The 19,766-nt window shown below is 49.7% G+C and overlaps 4 protein-coding genes across 4 annotated transcripts; 2 read left to right on the top strand and 2 right to left on the bottom strand.

Moving 5' to 3' along the window:
- Window positions 1-768: 768 nt before the first annotated feature.
- On the top strand, window positions 769-3,387 carry FOBCDRAFT_258428 (fungal-specific transcription factor domain-containing protein). The gene is made up of 3 exons (XM_031176375.3): window positions 769-997; window positions 1,073-2,195; window positions 2,242-3,387. Exons 1-3 carry the CDS (start codon window positions 919-921, stop codon window positions 3,230-3,232), a joined length of 2,193 nt encoding a protein of 730 aa, XP_031047508.2. The 5' UTR covers window positions 769-918; the 3' UTR covers window positions 3,233-3,387.
- A 1,231-nt stretch (window positions 3,388-4,618) lies between these two features.
- On the bottom strand, window positions 4,619-7,704 carry FOBCDRAFT_22484 (uncharacterized protein). The gene is made up of 4 exons (XM_031176370.3): window positions 7,366-7,704; window positions 6,467-7,303; window positions 5,818-6,410; window positions 4,619-5,759 (listed from the first exon to the last, which is right to left on the bottom strand). The coding sequence occupies exons 1-4, from the start codon at window positions 7,523-7,525 to the stop codon at window positions 4,710-4,712; spliced, it is 2,640 nt and encodes an 879-aa protein (XP_031047503.3). The 5' UTR covers window positions 7,526-7,704; the 3' UTR covers window positions 4,619-4,709.
- A 717-nt stretch (window positions 7,705-8,421) lies between these two features.
- FOBCDRAFT_198637 (uncharacterized protein) lies at window positions 8,422-9,480 on the top strand (the record flags this gene model as incomplete). The annotated part of the gene is made up of 6 exons (XM_059608924.1): window positions 8,422-8,488; window positions 8,518-8,715; window positions 8,762-8,835; window positions 8,921-8,978; window positions 9,133-9,242; window positions 9,424-9,480. The coding sequence occupies 6 exons, from the start codon at window positions 8,422-8,424 to the stop codon at window positions 9,478-9,480; spliced, it is 564 nt and encodes a 187-aa protein (XP_059466946.1).
- Window positions 9,481-13,528: 4,048 nt separating this feature from the next.
- On the bottom strand, window positions 13,529-19,295 carry FOBCDRAFT_157085 (uncharacterized protein; the record flags this gene model as incomplete). Its single annotated transcript, XM_059608380.1, has 4 exons — window positions 13,529-14,658; window positions 14,721-15,441; window positions 15,493-18,916; window positions 19,276-19,295. The coding sequence occupies 4 exons, from the start codon at window positions 19,293-19,295 to the stop codon at window positions 13,883-13,885; spliced, it is 4,941 nt and encodes a 1,646-aa protein (XP_059464442.1). The 3' UTR covers window positions 13,529-13,882.
- Window positions 19,296-19,766: the final 471 nt, after the last annotated feature.

The raw sequence follows: 19,766 nt of genomic DNA, 5'->3' as shown, positions 1-19,766 counted from the left end.
CATCGCTGCCAAATAGTTGAGTTTCGTTTCCTCCCATGGTTGATATAGGAGTTTTATAGTGCACTTGAAGTTGAAGATGGATTATATTGAGGTTGCAGGCACATCTATCTATATAGTTTGCCTCTCCATGACAGTTCCACAGCAGGTGGATATGAATGGATAAATTCTTTCACAGCCATTTTTCTCACGTCATCTGATTAGTTTTTCGTGATTGCTCGACTCGAGTTTGTGTGAAGGGCGCAATGGTTTTTGGTGATGGTGTCTAAGTCAGATCCTTCTGTGGTTGGTTCTCATTGCCGATTCAATATTTTCTCTAATGGAGAAGTTTCAGAGTATAACTTCCGAGAAGAAAATGGTAAACAATGATTGGGTGGAATTTCCGAGACGCCAATGAAAAGCCCCTTGTTAACTGTGGCTCCATGTTACTTTACTTAAGGTAGTTTATAATTTCTCCGAGGCAAGGGCGTACGTACTATAGAAATCTGATCGGATGGTCGGCCGATTTGCTTTGAGTGTACAGAGAGCTCTTCTGTGCGCTGCAAAGTTAGGACAAGAAGGCCGTAAAAGGAGATATGATTATAAATCTCTGAACAGAAAGAACACCTTGATATCTTACCTTGAGGACCTTAAGAGTGCCACCTACCTACCTGGAGTGCCTGCAATGATTGGGAGTCGATGCTTCCTCTTTTTAACAATGACAACGAAATAAAGCAGGCACGATCCACACTGCCTACCTATTCTCGTCCCTTCCGTAGAACACTAACTTCTTCTCGACCTTTTCCAGGTTGGCATGAACTTTTGTAACTCAGGGCACTTTGAGGGTCCACAGACTTTCATTTCGTAACAACCGAATCGGAAGTATTCTTCTCGGCGAAAAGGGCGTACAGTAATAGAATACCTATACCTACCGAGATCACAATGCCCACCGAAAGGCGCGATACTACTGCCCATGCTCCAACTGGCAATGCTCAGCCAGCTGTCAGTAGACGGCGAACCAGTATGTTTATGATACCCCGTTGAGAATATCACCGATCATCTTGTGTTTACACCTTCAACTGATACATAACAATAGATGGAAGAGCTTGCATAACTTGCCACCAACGCAAAGTCCGTTGTGATATCCTTGAAAAGGGCACACCCTGCTCTCACTGCCAGATCCAAAACAAGCCCAATTGCACAATATACGAGAAGAAAAAGACAAGATCATCTCGCGCATCTAATTCTCGTCCCAGCCCCGTCCCCCTCCAGCCTCGTCATTCTTCTCAACAGCCGCAGCCTCAGCGTCATCACCACCACCATCAGCGACAGCAACCGCAATGCCTCACAGCTCCTGCAACACCCAGAGCAACGGCAGCCCTCTGGCCGGAAGTGGCCGTAGATCCGATTGCGCGGCCAAGTTCCAGCACTAGCCATTATCAACATGACTCTCCCTCAACTATGCAAGACTCTGCCGAGAACGAGGAAACCTACGAGACTCGCAATCTAGCTGACTTTATCGGTCAAGACCTACCAAAAGTCGGCGAGATCTCACGTTCTGAACGCCTCTACTTTATCGGCACCGAGTTCTCAAATCTCAACCATCTCGTGCGTCACAGAGCTCTACGAAGGGATCAAAAGGACGTGTTGCACTTTGGGACGCGTAGACTTGCGAGAAAGGTTCCTTCAGTCCCTGAAGAAGCTCTAAAGTTACCTCCTAAAGCCTTGGCTGATGAGCTTGTCACAGCGTATTTCGCCCACGTCAATCCAGGGTTTCCAATTGTCGATGAGGATGAATTTATGACGAGCTACAATGGCTCTGACGTTCCGAAACTGGTGTCCTTACCATTGTTGAACGCCATATTCCTCGTCGGCGCCCATGTACTCTCCTCGACCCGAGAAGACTGTAGGGCCAGCACATATACCTTCTTCCGTAGAGCCAAGATGCTCTTTGACTACCGCTTCGAGCAGCACCGCGAGACGTACCTCCAAGTTGCTCTCCTATTGACATGGCAGTGTGACAACCTCGAAGATATCGTTGATAACTCATGGCACTGGATCGGAATTGGGGCCCGCACTGCCTTTGGAATGGGAATGCACCGGGACGCCCGTTCCAGTACCCTGAACACCATAGACAAACGTCAATGGGTCCGGCTCTGGTGGTGTCTATTTCAGTTTGACGTCATGGTTTCGGCGTCGTTTGGTCGACCGCAAGCAATGTGAGTACGAAAAGTCTTATACCAATCCCCATCTAACATGTTCAAGAAACCTAGAAGAGTCGGACACCCCGATGCTCGACGAAAGTCATTTTCAGGGCATTCCTCATGGCAACCCAACTTTCGCCATCGAGCATACAAAACTGTGCATCATCTTCTCCACGGCCATGAGACGACGTGTAGCCTTACGATCCACAGAAGCCGATAGAGCAGCGGCAACCAAGGAAGCTGATGAGGAACTTGCTAAGTTTATAACCCAACTGCCGCAAAGTCTTCAAATCTCGCATTCCAACCCGGACACTTGGCAAGCAACTCTTCACCTCTCGTATCATAACTTTCTTATCCTTCTCCACCGGCCTCCGCCTCATCAAGATCCGAGCCGGGTTTCACATCACTCTGCCACGGATCACAGCATCTGTGGCGATGCTGTCGTAGCAATAAACTCCATCTTCGAATCTCTCCGCGCAAGGAATACGTTATGCAATCTATGGTTGCCTTCCGTCCACATTCTTTTCACCAGCCTGCTGCACATTGCCAGTGAGCTCAACTCTCCCAATCCTCTCATTGCTGCAAAGTCATCCCGCATGTTTGACTCTCTTATCCACACACTCCGAGATATATCACAGTATTGGATATATGCCAAGAGTCTTCTGCGGCTGTTTGAGGAACGGGCTATGTGGAAAAAGAGACAGAGAGGGCATGTACTAGGATCATCTGAAGATCGGACCTTTCAACAAAGTCAAGAGTCTCCGACTACTCGTACGGGCGCTTCCGAGTTTTCGCTGCGCCCTGATCCTCTTGGTGTCCCCAGTATCATGGGCGATGCTCCATCAACTCTTCAGCCATCTTCTGCCCCAGTACCTGGACCAGCATACGGCTTTAATTTCGACTACGGTGTGCACCAGGGTCTTTCATATGGCGAGGGCTTTTCGAACGGCCTTGAAATAGCCGGGAATGGGAGCGAGGCCATGAATCTGCTCCCTGTGCCTTCGGTACTGGAGTTTCTACTGGCTGGCGTTGATAATCAGTATGACTTCTGATTGGACGGTTATCAACCAAATAATTGTGCCTTTTTGCTGCAATACTATGTATGTAAGTCTTCAACGCAGCAGGCAGGGGCTGGAAACTGAGATGTGGCCTGTCATCCATGACTTCGAATATGCCAACTACTACAACCCATATAAGACATCTTATAAAGCTATTTAAAATGAAAGTTTTCGTCATGAAACTCAATCATTTATTGACTAAAGACATTCTTTGTACACTAGCAGTCCGCACGTGCTGCCAAGCTGTTCATCCTGAACGTTGTATCCCGGTTAGGGGAGGCAAGAAAACTTAGGGCCTCTATCCTAAGTAACGAAAAGAATTAGGTGAGTTTAGTATATCTTAGCAGGCCTTTAGACCAGTTTATTTTGGCATCCTGATTTCATGTCAGAAGCTTTCTTGCTCCCTGGGGCCCGGCTAGTTGAGAATGCCATGTACCGTCCCAACTGCACGCCTGATCTTGGTCGTCCAGTCCCTCACTACGAACACCACTCATACCCACAGACTAACGCCACATAGACTCCAATGAAGCTCTTCCAGAGAATCTGTGACGGTTCTAGAACTGCAGATTCGGTGGACCAACAGGTCCCATACGCGCCCTAAGGGCCAAGCAAACAGGGGTCGTCAGGGAGACTCGGAAATTCTGAGCAATCATCTTTCACCATTTTGTCTTCGGGATTTAGTCGTGTAATGCCTAACTGCAACCCTTTCCTCAAGTCAATTTCCACATGGAAATCGACTCGTTAGTATCTATTACTCATCACATTGAACAGGAAATATGCTGCCGACATAGGGGTCTGCACGCTTCTTCTCTTGGCACAGTCGCTTGTAGGCGTGGGCTCCAAGCCAGCTAAGCAAGGCTTGTCACCTCCATTAGCGAGCATAAAGAACCGATATTTTGTTTGGGCTTCGAAGTACTTCATCATTGAATAATATATCTCATCTCATGTGACAGCTTGTGTGCAATCATAGCCTCACAGCCATACTCAACACCAACACTACGTCCATCATCCTATGCCGTATACCATATACCCAACCCATACCATATACTCAAGCCAAGACAACCAAATAAACCCTTTCCCACGCCCCCACCGTCCTCTTTGATTTTGATACATTGCTTTCGTCACCATCCCAACCTTGCCTTGCGCCAACGCCAGTAGCCCAGTCCGTTTCTCCGTTCCTTTGGAGTGACTCGAGATGCTGATTTGGACCCCTGTTCCTCGGACTTCTGAACAGACGCACCGTCCATCCGTCCACACATAGATATTGTACACGTATATACTGCAATCATTAGAGCAACTTAGGCCAACACCTTCCCCCAAAACAAAACTTATAGAACACACAATATTCAGCCAGAATCACCTCAACTCATCCGACGCTCTGGGTTGCCCCTCCAGCTTCATGAGCACGTCATTGAAGCATCATTTGACCACGCCTCTCTTTTCGCTCCTGGCCGATGAGTGCTGTAATACCTCATCCAGTCATGTCTGCAGTAGACGGAGAATTCGTGCCTTTGTGCCTTCTGAAAAAGGGAAGATCCTTTATCCTGAACCTGCTTGTTTTCTTCCGTAGCGACTTGCCCTCAGCCCTGCCGATACTTCCACCTGTCGTGCTCGCATCGGATCTTGTTTCGTCATCGATAGGTGAGCCATCCTGGCGAAGCGTTCCTGAGCTGTCTTTCAAACTTGCAGAGTCGACATTGATCTTAGGAATTCCAACGGCATGTTCAGTCGAATCTCCGCTCACGATACTCGTACCACGTGTGCTTGGTGACATCGGCATCTTGCCCGTTGTAGCGCTTGTCGCTTGTGAAGCCCAATCTCCCGAGCAAGCCCCAGAAACACTTCCATCTGTCGTCTCGCTGGATCGTTGCTTCGCTGAATCCCTTCTCGTTTGCGTCTGAAACGGATCACTGTTGGCCAATTCTCTAACCGCATCAAATGTTGAAGCTGATCCGTTCGATCCCCTGTGGTCCCCAGCTACACCGTTTGCAGCTGATGGCCCCATTGTCCTCTGACTATCGGCCGGCGATAGGTCATCCCTTTCCGGGCGTGGCATGGGTAGTTCACCGTTCCCTACAGGGGTTGTGTCCGATCCGCGATCCAATGCCTCGAACAGAGTCGTCATATCTCTCTTCTCCTCTTTCTCCTCCTCCTGTGGTACAGCAAAGCTCATGGTCCTTGGGGAAAATGTACCTTCCTTCAGAAGACGTCTCCTGATTGGGTCATCTAGGGGTTGCTTTTCTTTCTCTTGTTGAAGCTTAAGCTCGAAGAGACTCTTATTCATCTCAAGCTCGTCGACAGTGTACTGCATAGCGGGCATGATGTCGGCGACGCCTTGGAATAGAGGGGTGGCAAAAAGGTTCATAAAGCCGAGTTGGCCTTTAGCCAGTGAAGTCATGTCTTGCTTGGGCGGTGTCATAAGTGATGAAGGGATGCTCAGCTCACTCTCCATCGAAGCTTGCCGGGAGAACTCTTCTGAGAGAATGTAAGTCCACTTCAAAGCTATTTCATGGTTTCGTGCCTAGATTTGCGTTTTTAGCTGGTGACTCCACGACGCCATTAACAAGGGGGAGACATACCACGTTGCTAATATCAGCACATTTGATGAGTAACGAACAAGCGAGAGACTTGTTCTCTTCAATTTGCCGGCCATTCCAACCGTCGGCGCTATTGTTAGCTTGGAGTCGTTCTTGAACATCTCCGAGCTTCTTCATGTAGTCGAAATGCAAACCCATATCCGTAGCCAAGATAGAGCTGATCATCAGGTTACGCATCTTTGTGTCTTCGAAGGCAGAGGGCCAGTATCGTCGAAGAATCTGCGAGTAAGCGGCGCAATGGAACGATTCCAAAACAGATCGATCGTTGTACAACTGTGCTAGGGGAGCATTTAGTGTCACAAGAAAACCGTTGTTCACGCCAGGGTGTCCGACGTCATGCCCAATAGCAGTGATGAGGAGCGTCAACGCTTCAAACGGAGTTATGAGAGAAGCCATAGGCGACTTCTCTGGCATGGAACGGGATTCGGTACCCGAAGGATACGGCGACAGAGCACCGATATGTACCAGGAAATTGAAGGTAGCTTGCAGTACATCCACAACATGACGGAAATTGTGGTAAGGCACAAAGCTATTGTATGCAGCACGGCAAGCAACAAGGAAGCTGATTAGTTGATCTGAAGCTGAGTCAGTATGCGGGCAACCGACACCAACCCAAAACAGTACAACGTACCTGCATGTATCCGCCATCGCTCAAGTTCTGGCATAGCTAAGGCATGTCTGAACATGTCCATTGCGGCCACCAACAACTCATCATCAGTGAATGAGTGAGCGCAGAAGCGCCAACTTCCAATTGCCTCAGCAATGGCATATTGTCGTTCTGAAGAGACGGCCACATGAGCATTGTTGATTTGGTCGTCACTGGTGCCTAAACGGCATATTCCTTTCATCAGACCGGATACCATGGCTTCACGAAGATATGCGAAGGGCTTCTCTTCGTTGACTCCCACCCACGACCGTTTTCGACCTTGTCTAATTTCCAGCAGGGTTGATTGTTCCTTGGCGGCATCTCTGTGAGCCCGATAGGCGCAGATTTCCAGACTTGTAATACATTTGGTGCTCATTGGACAAATGATGACGTCGACTGCCCCTAGATCTAGGCACCTCCTTATGAGTTGACGATTTGTGTCAAGCGATCCCAATGGCAAAGGCTTCTGCTCAGCTGTGCCGTCGGTCATCTGTCCGTTGGTTGTGGGGTGACCTGCCTCGGAATTGCTTATTACCGGAATCGGTACAACGAGTTTAGACATACCGCGCAAATGCGCTTCGGTGATGATTTTTTGCAGCAGTCCCAGACCGTATAGTGCTTCGTCGGGTGTGTGGATGTCGACATTTTCGTTGGAAGAACTGCATGAAGGAGAAGGCGACGATGCCCTTCTCCGCGCTTCAGGTACTGGGTCATCGTTTGGCGTATCAAGGAGAACCAGGGTTGGCTTCAGGTCAAGCATTGAACCCTCTTGTAATTCAAATAATTTTGTTAAGCAGGCACCTCCAGATGCGCAAACATGAACTGAACAATATGTTAGTGAGTGGGGAAATGACTCATGGCGACGCCATAACGAAAGAACGAACCGTCTCCGAAGGCATCTAGCAGAGGTTGTACGACGTGACGAGCCTCATCCGCTGCCCAATCGGATGTGCTGTCGCCAGAAGTGCTGTGAATCAATCCATCTTTGCTGGTATTGCGATTGACGTAAATAACATGACAAGCGGCGCGGTCCATGGTGCTCATGGAGAGCTACCAGTCTCGCGACTGGAGCACCGTAGCCCTTCGGGCAGTTGAGTATTTGTACCAAGATAAAGCGATTTACCGGAACCAAGTAGCCTCACGAACTGCCGGAGACCAAATTATCTCAAAGAGCGAGCCGATCGAGCTTCGAACGTTGGATTAAAGCAAGGTAGGATTGAATTTCGAGGTCGTGATTGAAAACGCAATTGTCGCGAAGTAGCCTAAGAGAATTGACTCAATAGCTACACGACATGCGGGTTGGTGGCGAGCAAGGGGTGTTCGAATTGAGAGATAGGGGCCCGTGATGCTGATTCGTCTCGAGTTCGTATGCGATGTTGTCGAGTTGAGTTGATTCAATGAACCTAGTTCGGTGGTACAGACGATTGGTGTTTTCTGTTGGGAGGGTCGGACAGGCTGTCAGACTGGCGTCGCGGCGGGCGGGAGCAGTCGGTTGGCGACAGGGTTCGTACAATTAGAAAATTCAGTCGAGGCTGAGAGACGAGGGGCGGATATTAGCTGGTAAGCAGGAGGAGGATGTCGTGAAAGACGTGGTAAATGCGGCGATGCGAAAAGAAGACAAGAGGGATTTGAAAAATGATGGCGCAGGAGGGAGAAGCGCAGTGGATTGGAAATGGAGGGGACAAGAGGACTCGGAATCTGGACTCGGATTGGGCCAAGATGGAAAGAGCCACCTAGGAATAGGAAGGGCCAGGGGATGAAAAGAAGAAGGAAAAGAGGCAAGGAAGGACGTCGGATTGAGGGTTGGATTCACAGGTAGTGAGAAGGAAAGTACGGACGGACGAACTGGACTGGACTGGACTGGACTGGACAATACAGTACAGTACAACCAACACTACAAGCAGAACCAGAACAGAGCACGCGTGCGCTGGGCTGGAACAATGGATGGTGTCAGGGCAATGAGTGAAAGTATCAGCCCAGGCTTTAGCTTACCAGTCTTGGTTCAAGGTACGAGCTGCCTACTGTATGTACAGCAGTACGAGACCTGCTTAGCGGCACGCAGAAGGTGTCTGACCCTGGTCGGAGAATGGAAGGACTAGGGAAAGATAAGGGAAGACCCAAAGACAGGGCAAGGGCACCGACAGTCGCGGTAACCGGGTCCGGGGGAGGAAGGAGAAGATCTGCGAGCGTGGCTGCAAGCGGAGGAGGAGCGATTGCAGTGTACAGTAGCGCAAGTGTGAGTGCAAGTCCGGTAGGGCAGCACAGCAACGCACAACACAGACAGGGTGATAGTGCGATGTGACAACCAGAGAGAAATTGGAAAGGATGAGGCGAGAGAGATATTCACTGTCAATGTAAGTCTTGGGAATGGGTTGAGGAAAGACCAGATGAAAGGCAGAGAAAGGGTGAATGTCTGGATTGAAGCCTGGATTTGACTAGGTCGAATTGAACCAAAATGTGACGCAACAGAGTTCTGACCTCTCGAGCCCATCGGCCGGTACCTTTTGGACTCACAGGTGGAGCGTGAGAAACGAAGACAGGGCAAGACGAAGCCAAGAAACAAAAGACAACCTTAACAAGCAGAAACAGAGGCGGGAACCAAGCCTGGCGCCGGCAGTCGAATTACTCGAATAGATTGACAACCGCCTTAGTGGAACGATTTGCCGAGAAGAAGTACGAAAGACGTGGAGAAGAAAGGGCTCAAACGGCGAGTCAGAAGCGACCAGATCGAAGGCCAAGTTCAAGAGTCGAATTCGTTCAGGTGAGACGGACTCAGTCCAGAGGCATAAGGGTAAAAGTCACTCTGTTCTGAGAGAAACTGGAGGGAAGGGAATGTGAGTGTGAGGGGAGGTCTCAGAGCCAGGGGGGGCAAGGAGTTAAAAAACGATCATGTTCCATACCCAATAATCACTTTTTAGAACCGTGGCTATGAATCGTTTTAGGGGACTATAGGGCTGCCACGGGGTATGGATTTAGCGCTGCTCAAGAACAATACCTAAATTTTTTCTCAGGCACATAGAGAGATGATGAAAAAAGAAAGGAAAACCACATGCGAACAAAGGAGGGTGGAAATGAGTGCTCTGTTTGAAACATGAATAGGGGGGTCAAGATGTTCTTGCTTATGAAAAGCGCACAAAGTAAAACTCCTAATTAAGATAGAGTAGGAGTACAGTTAAGCTTGATGACGCAGATCTCGCAATATGTAATAGATTTTGGTAGAGTTGTAGTGGGAAATATACAGCACCATTTGGCCTCAGTTTGTGAACACAAGCTACTTAAACTACCTAAGGTAGTCAAATGCTTCATTCGATGACAGCACGCATTATGGTCAAGTCTAAAGAATTGCTCCTAATCAACGCAAGCGATCAAATATACAACAGCAAAGAGTAGCTTGCCTACTTGCAAAGGAGGCCTAAGAGGCATCAGAGTTTGCGGAAGTGCCGTCTGGGCTGGCGGAGAGGGCGCAGACTTAGGTTCCGCGTTGTGTGGATTCTGAGGCCTTGTTTTTAGTGATTTACAGTGGCGAGTGACTGGTCAGCAGAGGCGACACGACAGCATGGTCGAGTGTACCTAGGGAAGGTCAGACATAACGTTCATTATCGGCCACCGTAGGATTACTGTGCTCTGCTGTGCCGCCTGCATCAAGGTCCGAAGTGGTCCATCGTGAGTAAGGTTGGACGATGTTCTTGGATGTGGTTGAGGATCGTCGCTACCTTACACCTTACAGGCTTGCAGGCATGGGAGCCGGAGGTGCCTTAACGTGCTTGCAACGCGACGCGAGGCACCAAAGCCAGCTGGGACAGAGCCTAGAGAGGCTAAGAATTGAGTGTGGAACCCACCTCGTGCTCCACACGCTTGGCCAGGACCAGGGCCCCCTTGTCTTTATGACAACCAATTACGTCGTGTCTGCAGCGTCAGCCAACAGGGTAGACAACGGAGGGTCCAAGCGGCTTGCTTTGAATTCTTCTGGCCGTCTTCGAGAATCTAGAATGGGGTCATCCGCCCCACACTTACTGAACAGGGGTGCGTGGTGGGCTGCAACGCAAAGGGGAACCACCTAAGAATCATTCTCGAAGGAAGTACAGTTTGAGTACAGTGTATTCGACATAGCACATGTGCTATTGTCCTTGTTAACCCCGACACTTGGTGATTAATCAATTGAGCTTGGTATGACGGTGAGAACCACAAGATTCCCGCACGGTCAGGTTCCTAGGTCTCCACTACGATCTCAGCATACTTACAAGAATAATGGACTCCAGGTGCAACTCAAGAGGGTAAGGGGGAGGGTACTTACCCAGTCAGGTAGGTACCTATCTACTTATGCACCGGGTATGATTCCGTGCAGGTAAAGTGCAGGTGCTGTTCAGCCAGAATCCAATCTACCTACCCAACTCTAGATAGGCCCTGCCTTACCTGGGCTACCATTCATCAATTCAGTGGCTGGCTGTCAACATCTTTGCGGTTCTGGATCAACTTGGATACAGTACAATTGATTGATGAATTCTACCTTACCTTAGACTACTAGGATCATTTATAGGTAAGGCACCTACATTCACAGCATCTACCAGTCAACTCCACATTCAAGTCGACTTACTATCTCTTTTGGTTGACACAAACGAACGAACCAATATGACGTGATTTGACGGGAGCAGATCTGAGATCCAGATCTCGTCACCAGAGCCTCTTATCTTTTCGAGACCCTATCGACTCTCATCAGCAACGCCAACCTCCTCCGCCTTCATTCTTCTCAACTCTTCTTGTCTTGCTCGTTCATTCCCATCTCCATTGCCCCATTCCATCACCTGTCGCTTTCGCCATAGGCCATGGGCTCGCTGCCCCGCACCACACCGGCTCAAAACTCTCCCCGCCTCTAGGTGAAGCTACTGAGAGACGAGGTACGCAACAGCTACGCTTTAGGTATAGGATGGCTGTCGACAGTTACCCAGGCCATCGCGGTGCCATACGCAGAATGGAGCCATCTTCAGTTTGTTCCTGGACTCAGTAGAACTTCCAACAACGGCAACCGACATCCAAATTCCCCGGTTCGCTCCAATGAAATGATATAAAAACAATAGATTGATGCCGCAAGAATTCCTTTCATCGACGCACACATACTTGAGCAGATGGTTTCCTCAATTGGCTCGAAAGAAGCCAAGACCTTCAGGGCAACGGCACATGGACTGCCCATTCATCGCTCCAGCTGGCTGCCAGATAACTGTAACCTGTAGTCCGTCTAGGGAATGATGGAGTACTCGGCTTCCATCTCTTTGTACGATACGCACGCTGTCTATCAAGCCTTTCCATACCGGTCATGGACCACAAGGGCAGCCACATAGACTCCTCATACGATCTGGTTACTGACTAAGGTACCTAGCTTTGGATCTGTCAAAGCCCTCCCACACATGACGCATTTCAAAGGCTCGATCTGCTGGTATTACAAAGACTCCACTTCGAGCCTCAAAACGAGGAAGACTCACTTCTCCATGTCCATCTCCACCCCAGAATCCCCGAACCGAGGCAAGAGCCCACGCCTGCTGGGCCGGCGGCCTGTTTCTTAGACTTTGAAGTCACCCCACAGAGTCACCGAGACGGCGAGAGGTACCCTGGCTTTTGTGGGATCTTGCTCCTTCTGCGGTCATAACCTGATTCAAGTCCCGACTCTCGACACTTGTCTCCCTTGTTCCTGGCTGGTCCTTAAAGACGCCCTGGACCCGTTTTCGGTTCGACTTTTCTACTCTCCAACTAAAGAATGGATGGCTTGGGCCCTATTGCGGTCGCCCTGGAGTCTCCGGTAGCCTGTGGTATAGGGTATTTGGCGTCCGTCATTTTTAGCTGACAATATCAACAATCTTGCGTTGCGTGTGAAGAAGTTACTTATTTCTTTTATCGCAAAGGATATGGGTCACGTAGTGGATATGTTGGATCTTGCCATTCTGCGATAGCCAAACTTCAAATTCTCAATGTTGGTGGGCTCACTATCGCCAGTCATATGTCTATACGCTATCAGGTCTTAGTCTCGGTGTATGATGAGCTCTTCCCAAACATCATCTGACCATTGGTGGTGCCTCGATGCGTCAAATTACGTCCTGTAGAGGCTCAAATCTTTAACGTGGTGGCTGGCTGAAGCTTGGGACTCCTCAAGCCTGTCAAGCTGAACCCTGTGGAGAACCGAATAGCCTGGATGCAACCATGAGATGGATTTCGAGATGTCGATCGCGAAGCAATTATCTACTTCTATTTCGTCACTTGTGTCAACCATCAAGCCATTCTTTAGTTGTCAACCCCTCAGGAGGTAGAGTGAGAACATATCAAACGCCCTCAATCTAGCGGCCGCTGTGCTGGCTGTCAAATCCAGCCCGCCCAAGTGGAGTGTGGAGTGAGGAAGGGCATCGCCCCGGCTCCCATTTGGTGGGTAGGTTGATTATCGAGGATTTGCCCCGAACTTAAGAGTACCTTAGGTCTCGGGTTTATCCCATACGCCGCACCACTGCTGCGAACTAACTGTATCTAATCAGTTGCGCAAGTGACTCCTCCATATGGTGTTTCCTGCTTCAGAAGATAGTCTTCAACTGCGATGCTTTCCAACCGAACTTCATCTCCTGAAACGCGGGGTTTAACGTCTCGCAATTTCTTTCTCGTGCTCAGTCCCCAAATACAACAAGCGTGCTGAGGTGGATGCTCAAAACTAGGGTCCACGAGCGGGAAACCTTGTTGATGCCATTCTGCCCCCAGCGTCGAGATACAACGATCCAGCCTTGAATGACAAGCTACAGATTACGTATTGAAGGTCGCGTTATGCTCTTGCAACCGACAGATAATTAGTGACTTTACCGTGCTTGTAGAATGTTATACTTTGCGTCTCTTGTGTGTCCTGGTACAAGGAACAGGGGTTTCGGAAACTTATAAACGCTTCGCGACACTGAAATATTTAAGGGTATCTTATACCATGGAATAAGCACATCCTTAGTAGCTTGCGCCCTTCGTCCGAGCAAGCCCTGAAGCTGGCGAGGGCAGTGAAGCAAATCACATTGTGTATCACCAGTCATATGAGAGTAAGAATGTCTATCATTTATGACTACTGCTTGAACTTCACACGTATAGACAAGACATCCTCTGTTTTGACTTCGTCAAGTCCATTCAACTGAACATGCTTGATGCTAAATAAAACCCAACGCCGTTTTCTACCCTTCAACCCTATGCGAGATGTGCGGCGATATGTACCATCTATTTCTCTCGCCGCCTCTTTCTATCTACCTCTCCCCCATCAACGTCAACATGCCCCTCACAAGTTGGGCCGTCCCGGGTCATCATCTCATGCACTTTTAGCCGTTTTCTCGTATATCGTCTACCATATGTCATCATGACTCTGGGCCGCTTGTTGCCCGACTTTGGACAGCCGTCCTACTCGGCCTTGATTCCCTTCTCATTTTCAAGATGGATCTCGGCCACCTCGTTCGAATCCCTGTCGCTCCCTGCCGCGGTTTGCACATCGATCACATCCTTGCGGTCCCATGTAGACTTCTGGGTGTCTGTAAGAATCGTCGTTTGAGGAGCGGCAGGCTCGGATTCGCCCTCAGCGGGGTCCTGTCCTGTCATGATTGTGTCGTGATCATCAAACTGGCTGAGGCCACGCTCATCAGCTGAAGAGTCTAGCTGGACATCATCAGAACCAATGTCGGCACCTGTAGAGTCTTCGGCACCGCTATCTCCCAGGCCCTCGAAGTTCCAACCCTGGACGAGGTTGAGTGACTTGTTATCCAGGCGCTGGTAGCTTCCATTGATATCTACACCCTCGTCCTCGACGGTACTGTGGATGCTCTCTATTCGGTTAGCTCCATCGTAGGGTGGGAGATCTTCGTCTTCGTCGTCTGGTCCAGCTAAAGAGGTGACAGTGATTCTATCCGAACCACGACCGCCGAGATGGCGAGTTGCTGCGGCTCCGATCCCAGCGCTCGACAACCCATTCAGGGAGGAACCCTCGCCGAGACGCTGACCTTCCCCCACCTCGCCTTCTTCTTCTTCTTCTTCAGAGTTTTCTTCGCTGTTCTTGTATTTCTCAGAGATGACTCCGAACCGCGATCCGCCTAAAGGGGTACTCGAGCGGCGACGGTAAAACAATAGGTATGCAGCTGATGTAATGCATGTCGAAGGGTCAGACACAGGGCTTGCAGACGAATCTGTAGAGCTTGTCAGAGTCTTGGAGCCACGGGTAGGGGCTCAGAGAGATATAGCAACTCACCATTGTAGTTATACCATCGCCCATCGACAAAGTTCTTGGCGTAGGCGGTGTAATGACCTCCACCGAGACCTCCGTAATGATCATCAACAGCAATCAAATCATAAATCTCATCCTTGCCATCCTCTTTTTGAATGACTCTGGAAGTAAGGTCGAGACCCTCAATAGGAAAGTCAACCATGACGTCCAACTTGTCGCGGCGCCATCCAGAGTTGCTAAAGCGCTTCAGATGCGCGACAAGAATATCTGGCGATTTCCACAGGTCGAACTTCTTGCTGGCTCGCCGATGCTCTTTGCAGCGGGGGCAATACCACATATCTTGTTCGGAGAGGACTTCGGCTCTCTCAAACTCATCCAGACATTCTTCGAGACTGATGCCTCGTGTACGACGATGGTGTCTTCTTCTCTGAGCAATCTTGAGGGCAGGGTCCGTGAGCGTTTCCAGATCAATAAATGTTGGAGCTCCTTGTTCATCAGCAAGGATCTTTGCAGCGCCACCAAACACTTTCTCCCAAGCATCCTCGTTCCAGTCTACGACAATGCCTTCGCCCAGACGAATCAGAGGTCCACCATCAGCAACAGCAGGAGGTTGAGGCTGGGGCTTGACAGAAGCGGCCTTGTGTTTCTTGTTCTGCATACGTTCTCGGCGCTTGTTGGCTTTCTTGTTGAATTTCTGGCCCTTGAGCTTGCGTCCTTTTACCTTTGAGGGACGTCCATTGAATTTCTGTTTTGTATAAGCGCTGGGACTGTTAGATAGACTGATAGAAAGACCTACTCGTGGAGCTTCTTGAACTTCTTCCTCACTGGACTCTTCCACCATTCTAGTTTGCGTCGTCTCTGCCTTGATACTCTCGTCGTTGCTGCTTGCATCTTCATTAGAAGGCGTGCTGCTTTCGTCGTCGCGACTGGCGGTATCGTCATCCTCGGGTGACGGCTGAGGGATGCGATCCGACAACTTAGGGAGTAGTTGGTGGTGATCGACGTTAGACCAGCCCGTTGGCACATCGCCAGAGTAGGCTTTGTCTGTGAAGTAGCAAAGGTCGAAAAGGTTTTGCAGTTCAGGTTCAAGGAAGCTATCTGGGCCGATAAACTTGGGTCGGCTCTTGTTGAATCGTTTCAGAATCTGTGGCTGATGGGGGAGAGCCTCGCTGGTGTCCTTCATATGCACATCTACAATGTCATCCTCACCTTCAACCGAGTTGGCAACAACCTTACTATCGCCAGACAAGTCGGCATCCGAAGCAACCACCTCTCCGTCAGCGTTATCAGAGTTCTCCTCCGGGCCGTTTCTGAGCTTGGACCAAGTTGAGAAGTTCGAGATCTTCTCCAGGATCTTGCGTCGAATGAGGTCAATGTCGGAAGCTTCTTCCTTGGTGAAGCAGATGAAGCTTGGGGGAGCCACACCATCCCGAGCACGACCATAGTTCGATGGGATGCGGTGAAATACGGGTACCACTATCCTCTCATACCGCGGGTCATTCCAGGGAGCTTCGAGAGGAGTGTCGATATCCAGCATGGAGCGTGGCTTGCTCGCTTTATGTGGCCAGTTGGTAGGGACAGCATCCAACTCGTGGAAGGTTGCGAGATCATTTTTCGCGATTTCTTCGCTAACATCTAGGTTATTGTCGTAAATCTTGAAGAAACGATCCTTGTACTCTTCTCCTCCTATCAATCGCTCCACAGGTACACCTGTCCGGGCGGAGAGGAACTGCTTGAGCTGTTCAATCGCGCTGTGCTTGGGCAGTTCGACCTCAAACATGACCGGCACATCGTTGAGGGGCAAGAATTTGACCTTGGCCATCCATACGTCCTCGACAGGAATAGGAAGGGTCAGATTATTGAAAGGATCGAACGTGATGCTGATCTTGCCACACTCAGGACATTTGAGTGTTGACTTATACAAACCCGTGAAGAGGTCGGCAATAACTGAGTCGTCCCGGAGGCGCGTTATGTCCCAGACCTTGTCTGCCATTTCCTTGATAGCTTCCGGATTGTTGATCATGTCGTCGGTGGAGTCAGGCTTCTCGATATAAGGTTTCTTCTTCACTCGGCTCAGGTCTTCCTGAAGAGCATCCAAGAGAAATCCAAGGAATTCTTGCGAGTCCTGCTGCCCATATCCAGAAAAAGTCGACCGGCAACGGCCGATCGTATTCTTGAAGTCTCGAGGAGTCACAGAGCCCCTGCCCTCCGTATATATCTCCTTCAGAAGATTTCCATACGTTATAGCAACTTTCCCGTTGTATCCCAGGAGGTTAGTCTTATTGACCTCATTAAGATACTCATTGGTCAAGAAGTACTTGGTCAACTCCTCAACGCTTCGTACGCACTGAAGTGCAGAGTTCATATAACATGTATTTCCTAGGTTCTGCAAACCAACGACGCCAATGCTCCGACCTGGCTTCTTTCCCGTTCGGCCGCGTGTTAATGAGCCACCGGGGGCGGGACTGCTTCGACCGCTCGCATTAGAAGAGGCCAGGCCACTTCTGGTGGGGATGGCTAATCCATTTGGAGGAGTTTTCCCTGTGTAGTTGCTAACCCAGAAGGACTCGATGGCCTCATCGATGACCAGAGTTTGATCTGTCACGAGATCGAACATGGTCAAGTTTGAACTGCCGTTGAATTTGGGGTCAATGGTCTTGTCTTCCAGCTTACATTTGACCCTTTGATCACGGACTTGAGAAAACGAAACATTGTCGAGGAGAAGTTTCGACCATGTGTCTGTAGAGCTAGCTCCGTTGTGTGTTCGACCTGGGGAATCCGGAGGCGTGAGGGCTCGTGAGGGCTCTGAGGGGCCAGAAACCTGCTGGACTTGAGGTACCATGAACAATCGAATTTTGCGGTCTAGCGGTACACCGGTGGCTGTCTTAATCTCCTTGACAAATGTCTGTGCATGGTATTTGCGACTTCTGACGAACTTGTAAGGAGGAGGGTTTTTGGCCTTGAGGGACTGCTCGATTGGAAGCGGGCTAATTTCAGACCATAAACGGTGAACAGTAAAAACTGGAGGGTGGAACTCGAACTGAATGACAGGCTCTTCGCCGGGTTCAGCAGTGTTGATAGCAGCACGAATAATGGCTTCTTGACCGTTCTTGATACCATACCAGTCGACAACCATCTTCCAAGCATCCTCTGGGAAGAGTGTGAATTCATTCTCGTTAGTTCCTTGCTTTAGACGAATGTATTCTTTGCCGGTAGGTTCTGTAACGACTTCTTCAATGATATCCGAGTTGTCAACAGGGCCGAGAAGGTCCGATGTGGAATCTCCCTCCTTGCTGTCCTTGGAGCCGCCGCGCAATGAGAGTGCTTTTTGAACCCAGGTGTTGGAGACGAGATAGGCCTTGTCTCCTTCCTTCACTTGCGCCTCCTGATAGGCTTTCAAGAGAGTTTCTATGATCTTGATCTGTTCTTGCAGCGAAGGAATTGCTATGAGACCAGAATTAGCGACGGATTGCGGTACTTGCAAATTGGAAACATGGTGAGCCTTACGCTGCGCAGGAAAAGCATCAGTGGCTGAGTTTGCCGTAGGCTCAGGCGCTTCAACGCTCATATCACGAGGCAGCGATTCGGGGGCCAGCTGTGAGGCTCCCTCGATAGATTCATTGGCTTGTGATGTACCCATGTCGACATCGCGAGTCCTATCCGCATCGTTTTCGGGATCCATACTGGAAGCACGTCGTTTCAAAGGCGATGAGGAGCGTTGGGGCAGGTCGGCATCGCCATTCATGATAGCTCGGTGAGAGAGACGCAAGGGAGACTGGCTTCTGGCCAAAGCCAAAGTCGGGGCCGGGCCAGTCTCGTCGCCGCCACGATCACTCTCAATGGAAAGATCGGCGTAGGCAGATGCACAGGGGCTCGAGGCAGCGGATGAAGCGTAATCGGCCGAGACGAGAGAACTTGTCTGATGCTGGAGACGCGGGGGGAGGCTCGAGGCGGGTTGTGAGTCGGCCCGGAGGAACGAGTTCGAGTTGGAGGCCAGAGAGGCGGAGAAGGAGAGAGCGGGATCGTCGTCGACTTCGCAAGAGGGTAGGACTGAGTCAGGAGAGGGCGACGACGAATCAATCGAGTCTAGAGGTAGATCGCTTCGCAAGAGCTTTCTCTTCTTTGAGGACGACGTCTTGAAGGCGAGCTGCCCGGGCAGCTCGGGGGGTCTGGGTATGAGTAGGAGGGGCGAAGGCGGAGGCGGAGGCGGAAGACGAAGTCTATGTTCCTATCCTTGAAGTCAAACGAGTTTTGAAGGCAAATAAGTAGTCGACGTAGACCGGAAGTATAAGTATAAATCTGGTGGTGGCCAAGGCACGAGTAAGGACAACAGTCTTGCTGCATTTACTCTGAATCAGGACAGGTCCAAACCAATAGAGCCTGGCCGTGTAAGAGTTTGGATAGGTTCTTTTTTTTTCTTTCACAGAGGAAGGCGGGGGGGTTGAACAGGTTCTATAATTTTTTTTTTATGATGGCATTGGGGCTCTGACCGCTGAGAGCGACCTACAGTGTGGGGCGACCATTGACTCGAGTTTTACGATGGATGGATTCGTAGGTAGAGGTAGCTGGGTGCCCTGACACTGGAAAGTTCAAGTACATCTAGGCAGCGATAATGATGAATCAAGATGAGATCCGAGCTTATATAGGTCATTAAGATAATTATGGCCTGGGTAAACCATTCACATATACATATACTTAGGTCCCTAGATGATATACATTAGTACATAACGACAAAGTCTGAACTTGGGCATCGAATATTGACTTGATAGTGGATCACTAAATCGCAAAATAACTCCTCTGAGTGGATAGGATCTTTGCTTGCATTTATTTTAGGTTCTCTGGCTGAGGTGATTCCATTCCCCCACACTCACATCACAAGCCCGCTAATCACCCAGGGTTGACCGCTAGGTTTGGGGCCTGTGCTTAAAGTGTCATTGGAATAAATTAACGTTGGATTGGATGTTTGGTTGTTTCACCCACCTTACTTATGACAAGAGCTTTCCCAATTGAAGGGCTCTTCCAATGAGCCCAGGATGGTTGAAGCTGAAACTACCTAATAATCTAACAACT

Source organism: Fusarium oxysporum, chromosome III (assembly GCF_013085055.1).
Source record: "Fusarium oxysporum Fo47 chromosome III, complete sequence".
NCBI lineage: Eukaryota > Fungi > Ascomycota > Sordariomycetes > Hypocreales > Nectriaceae > Fusarium > Fusarium oxysporum.
Note: the sequence above shows the minus strand (reverse complement) of the source record. Positions and strands in the feature narration are given on the sequence as shown.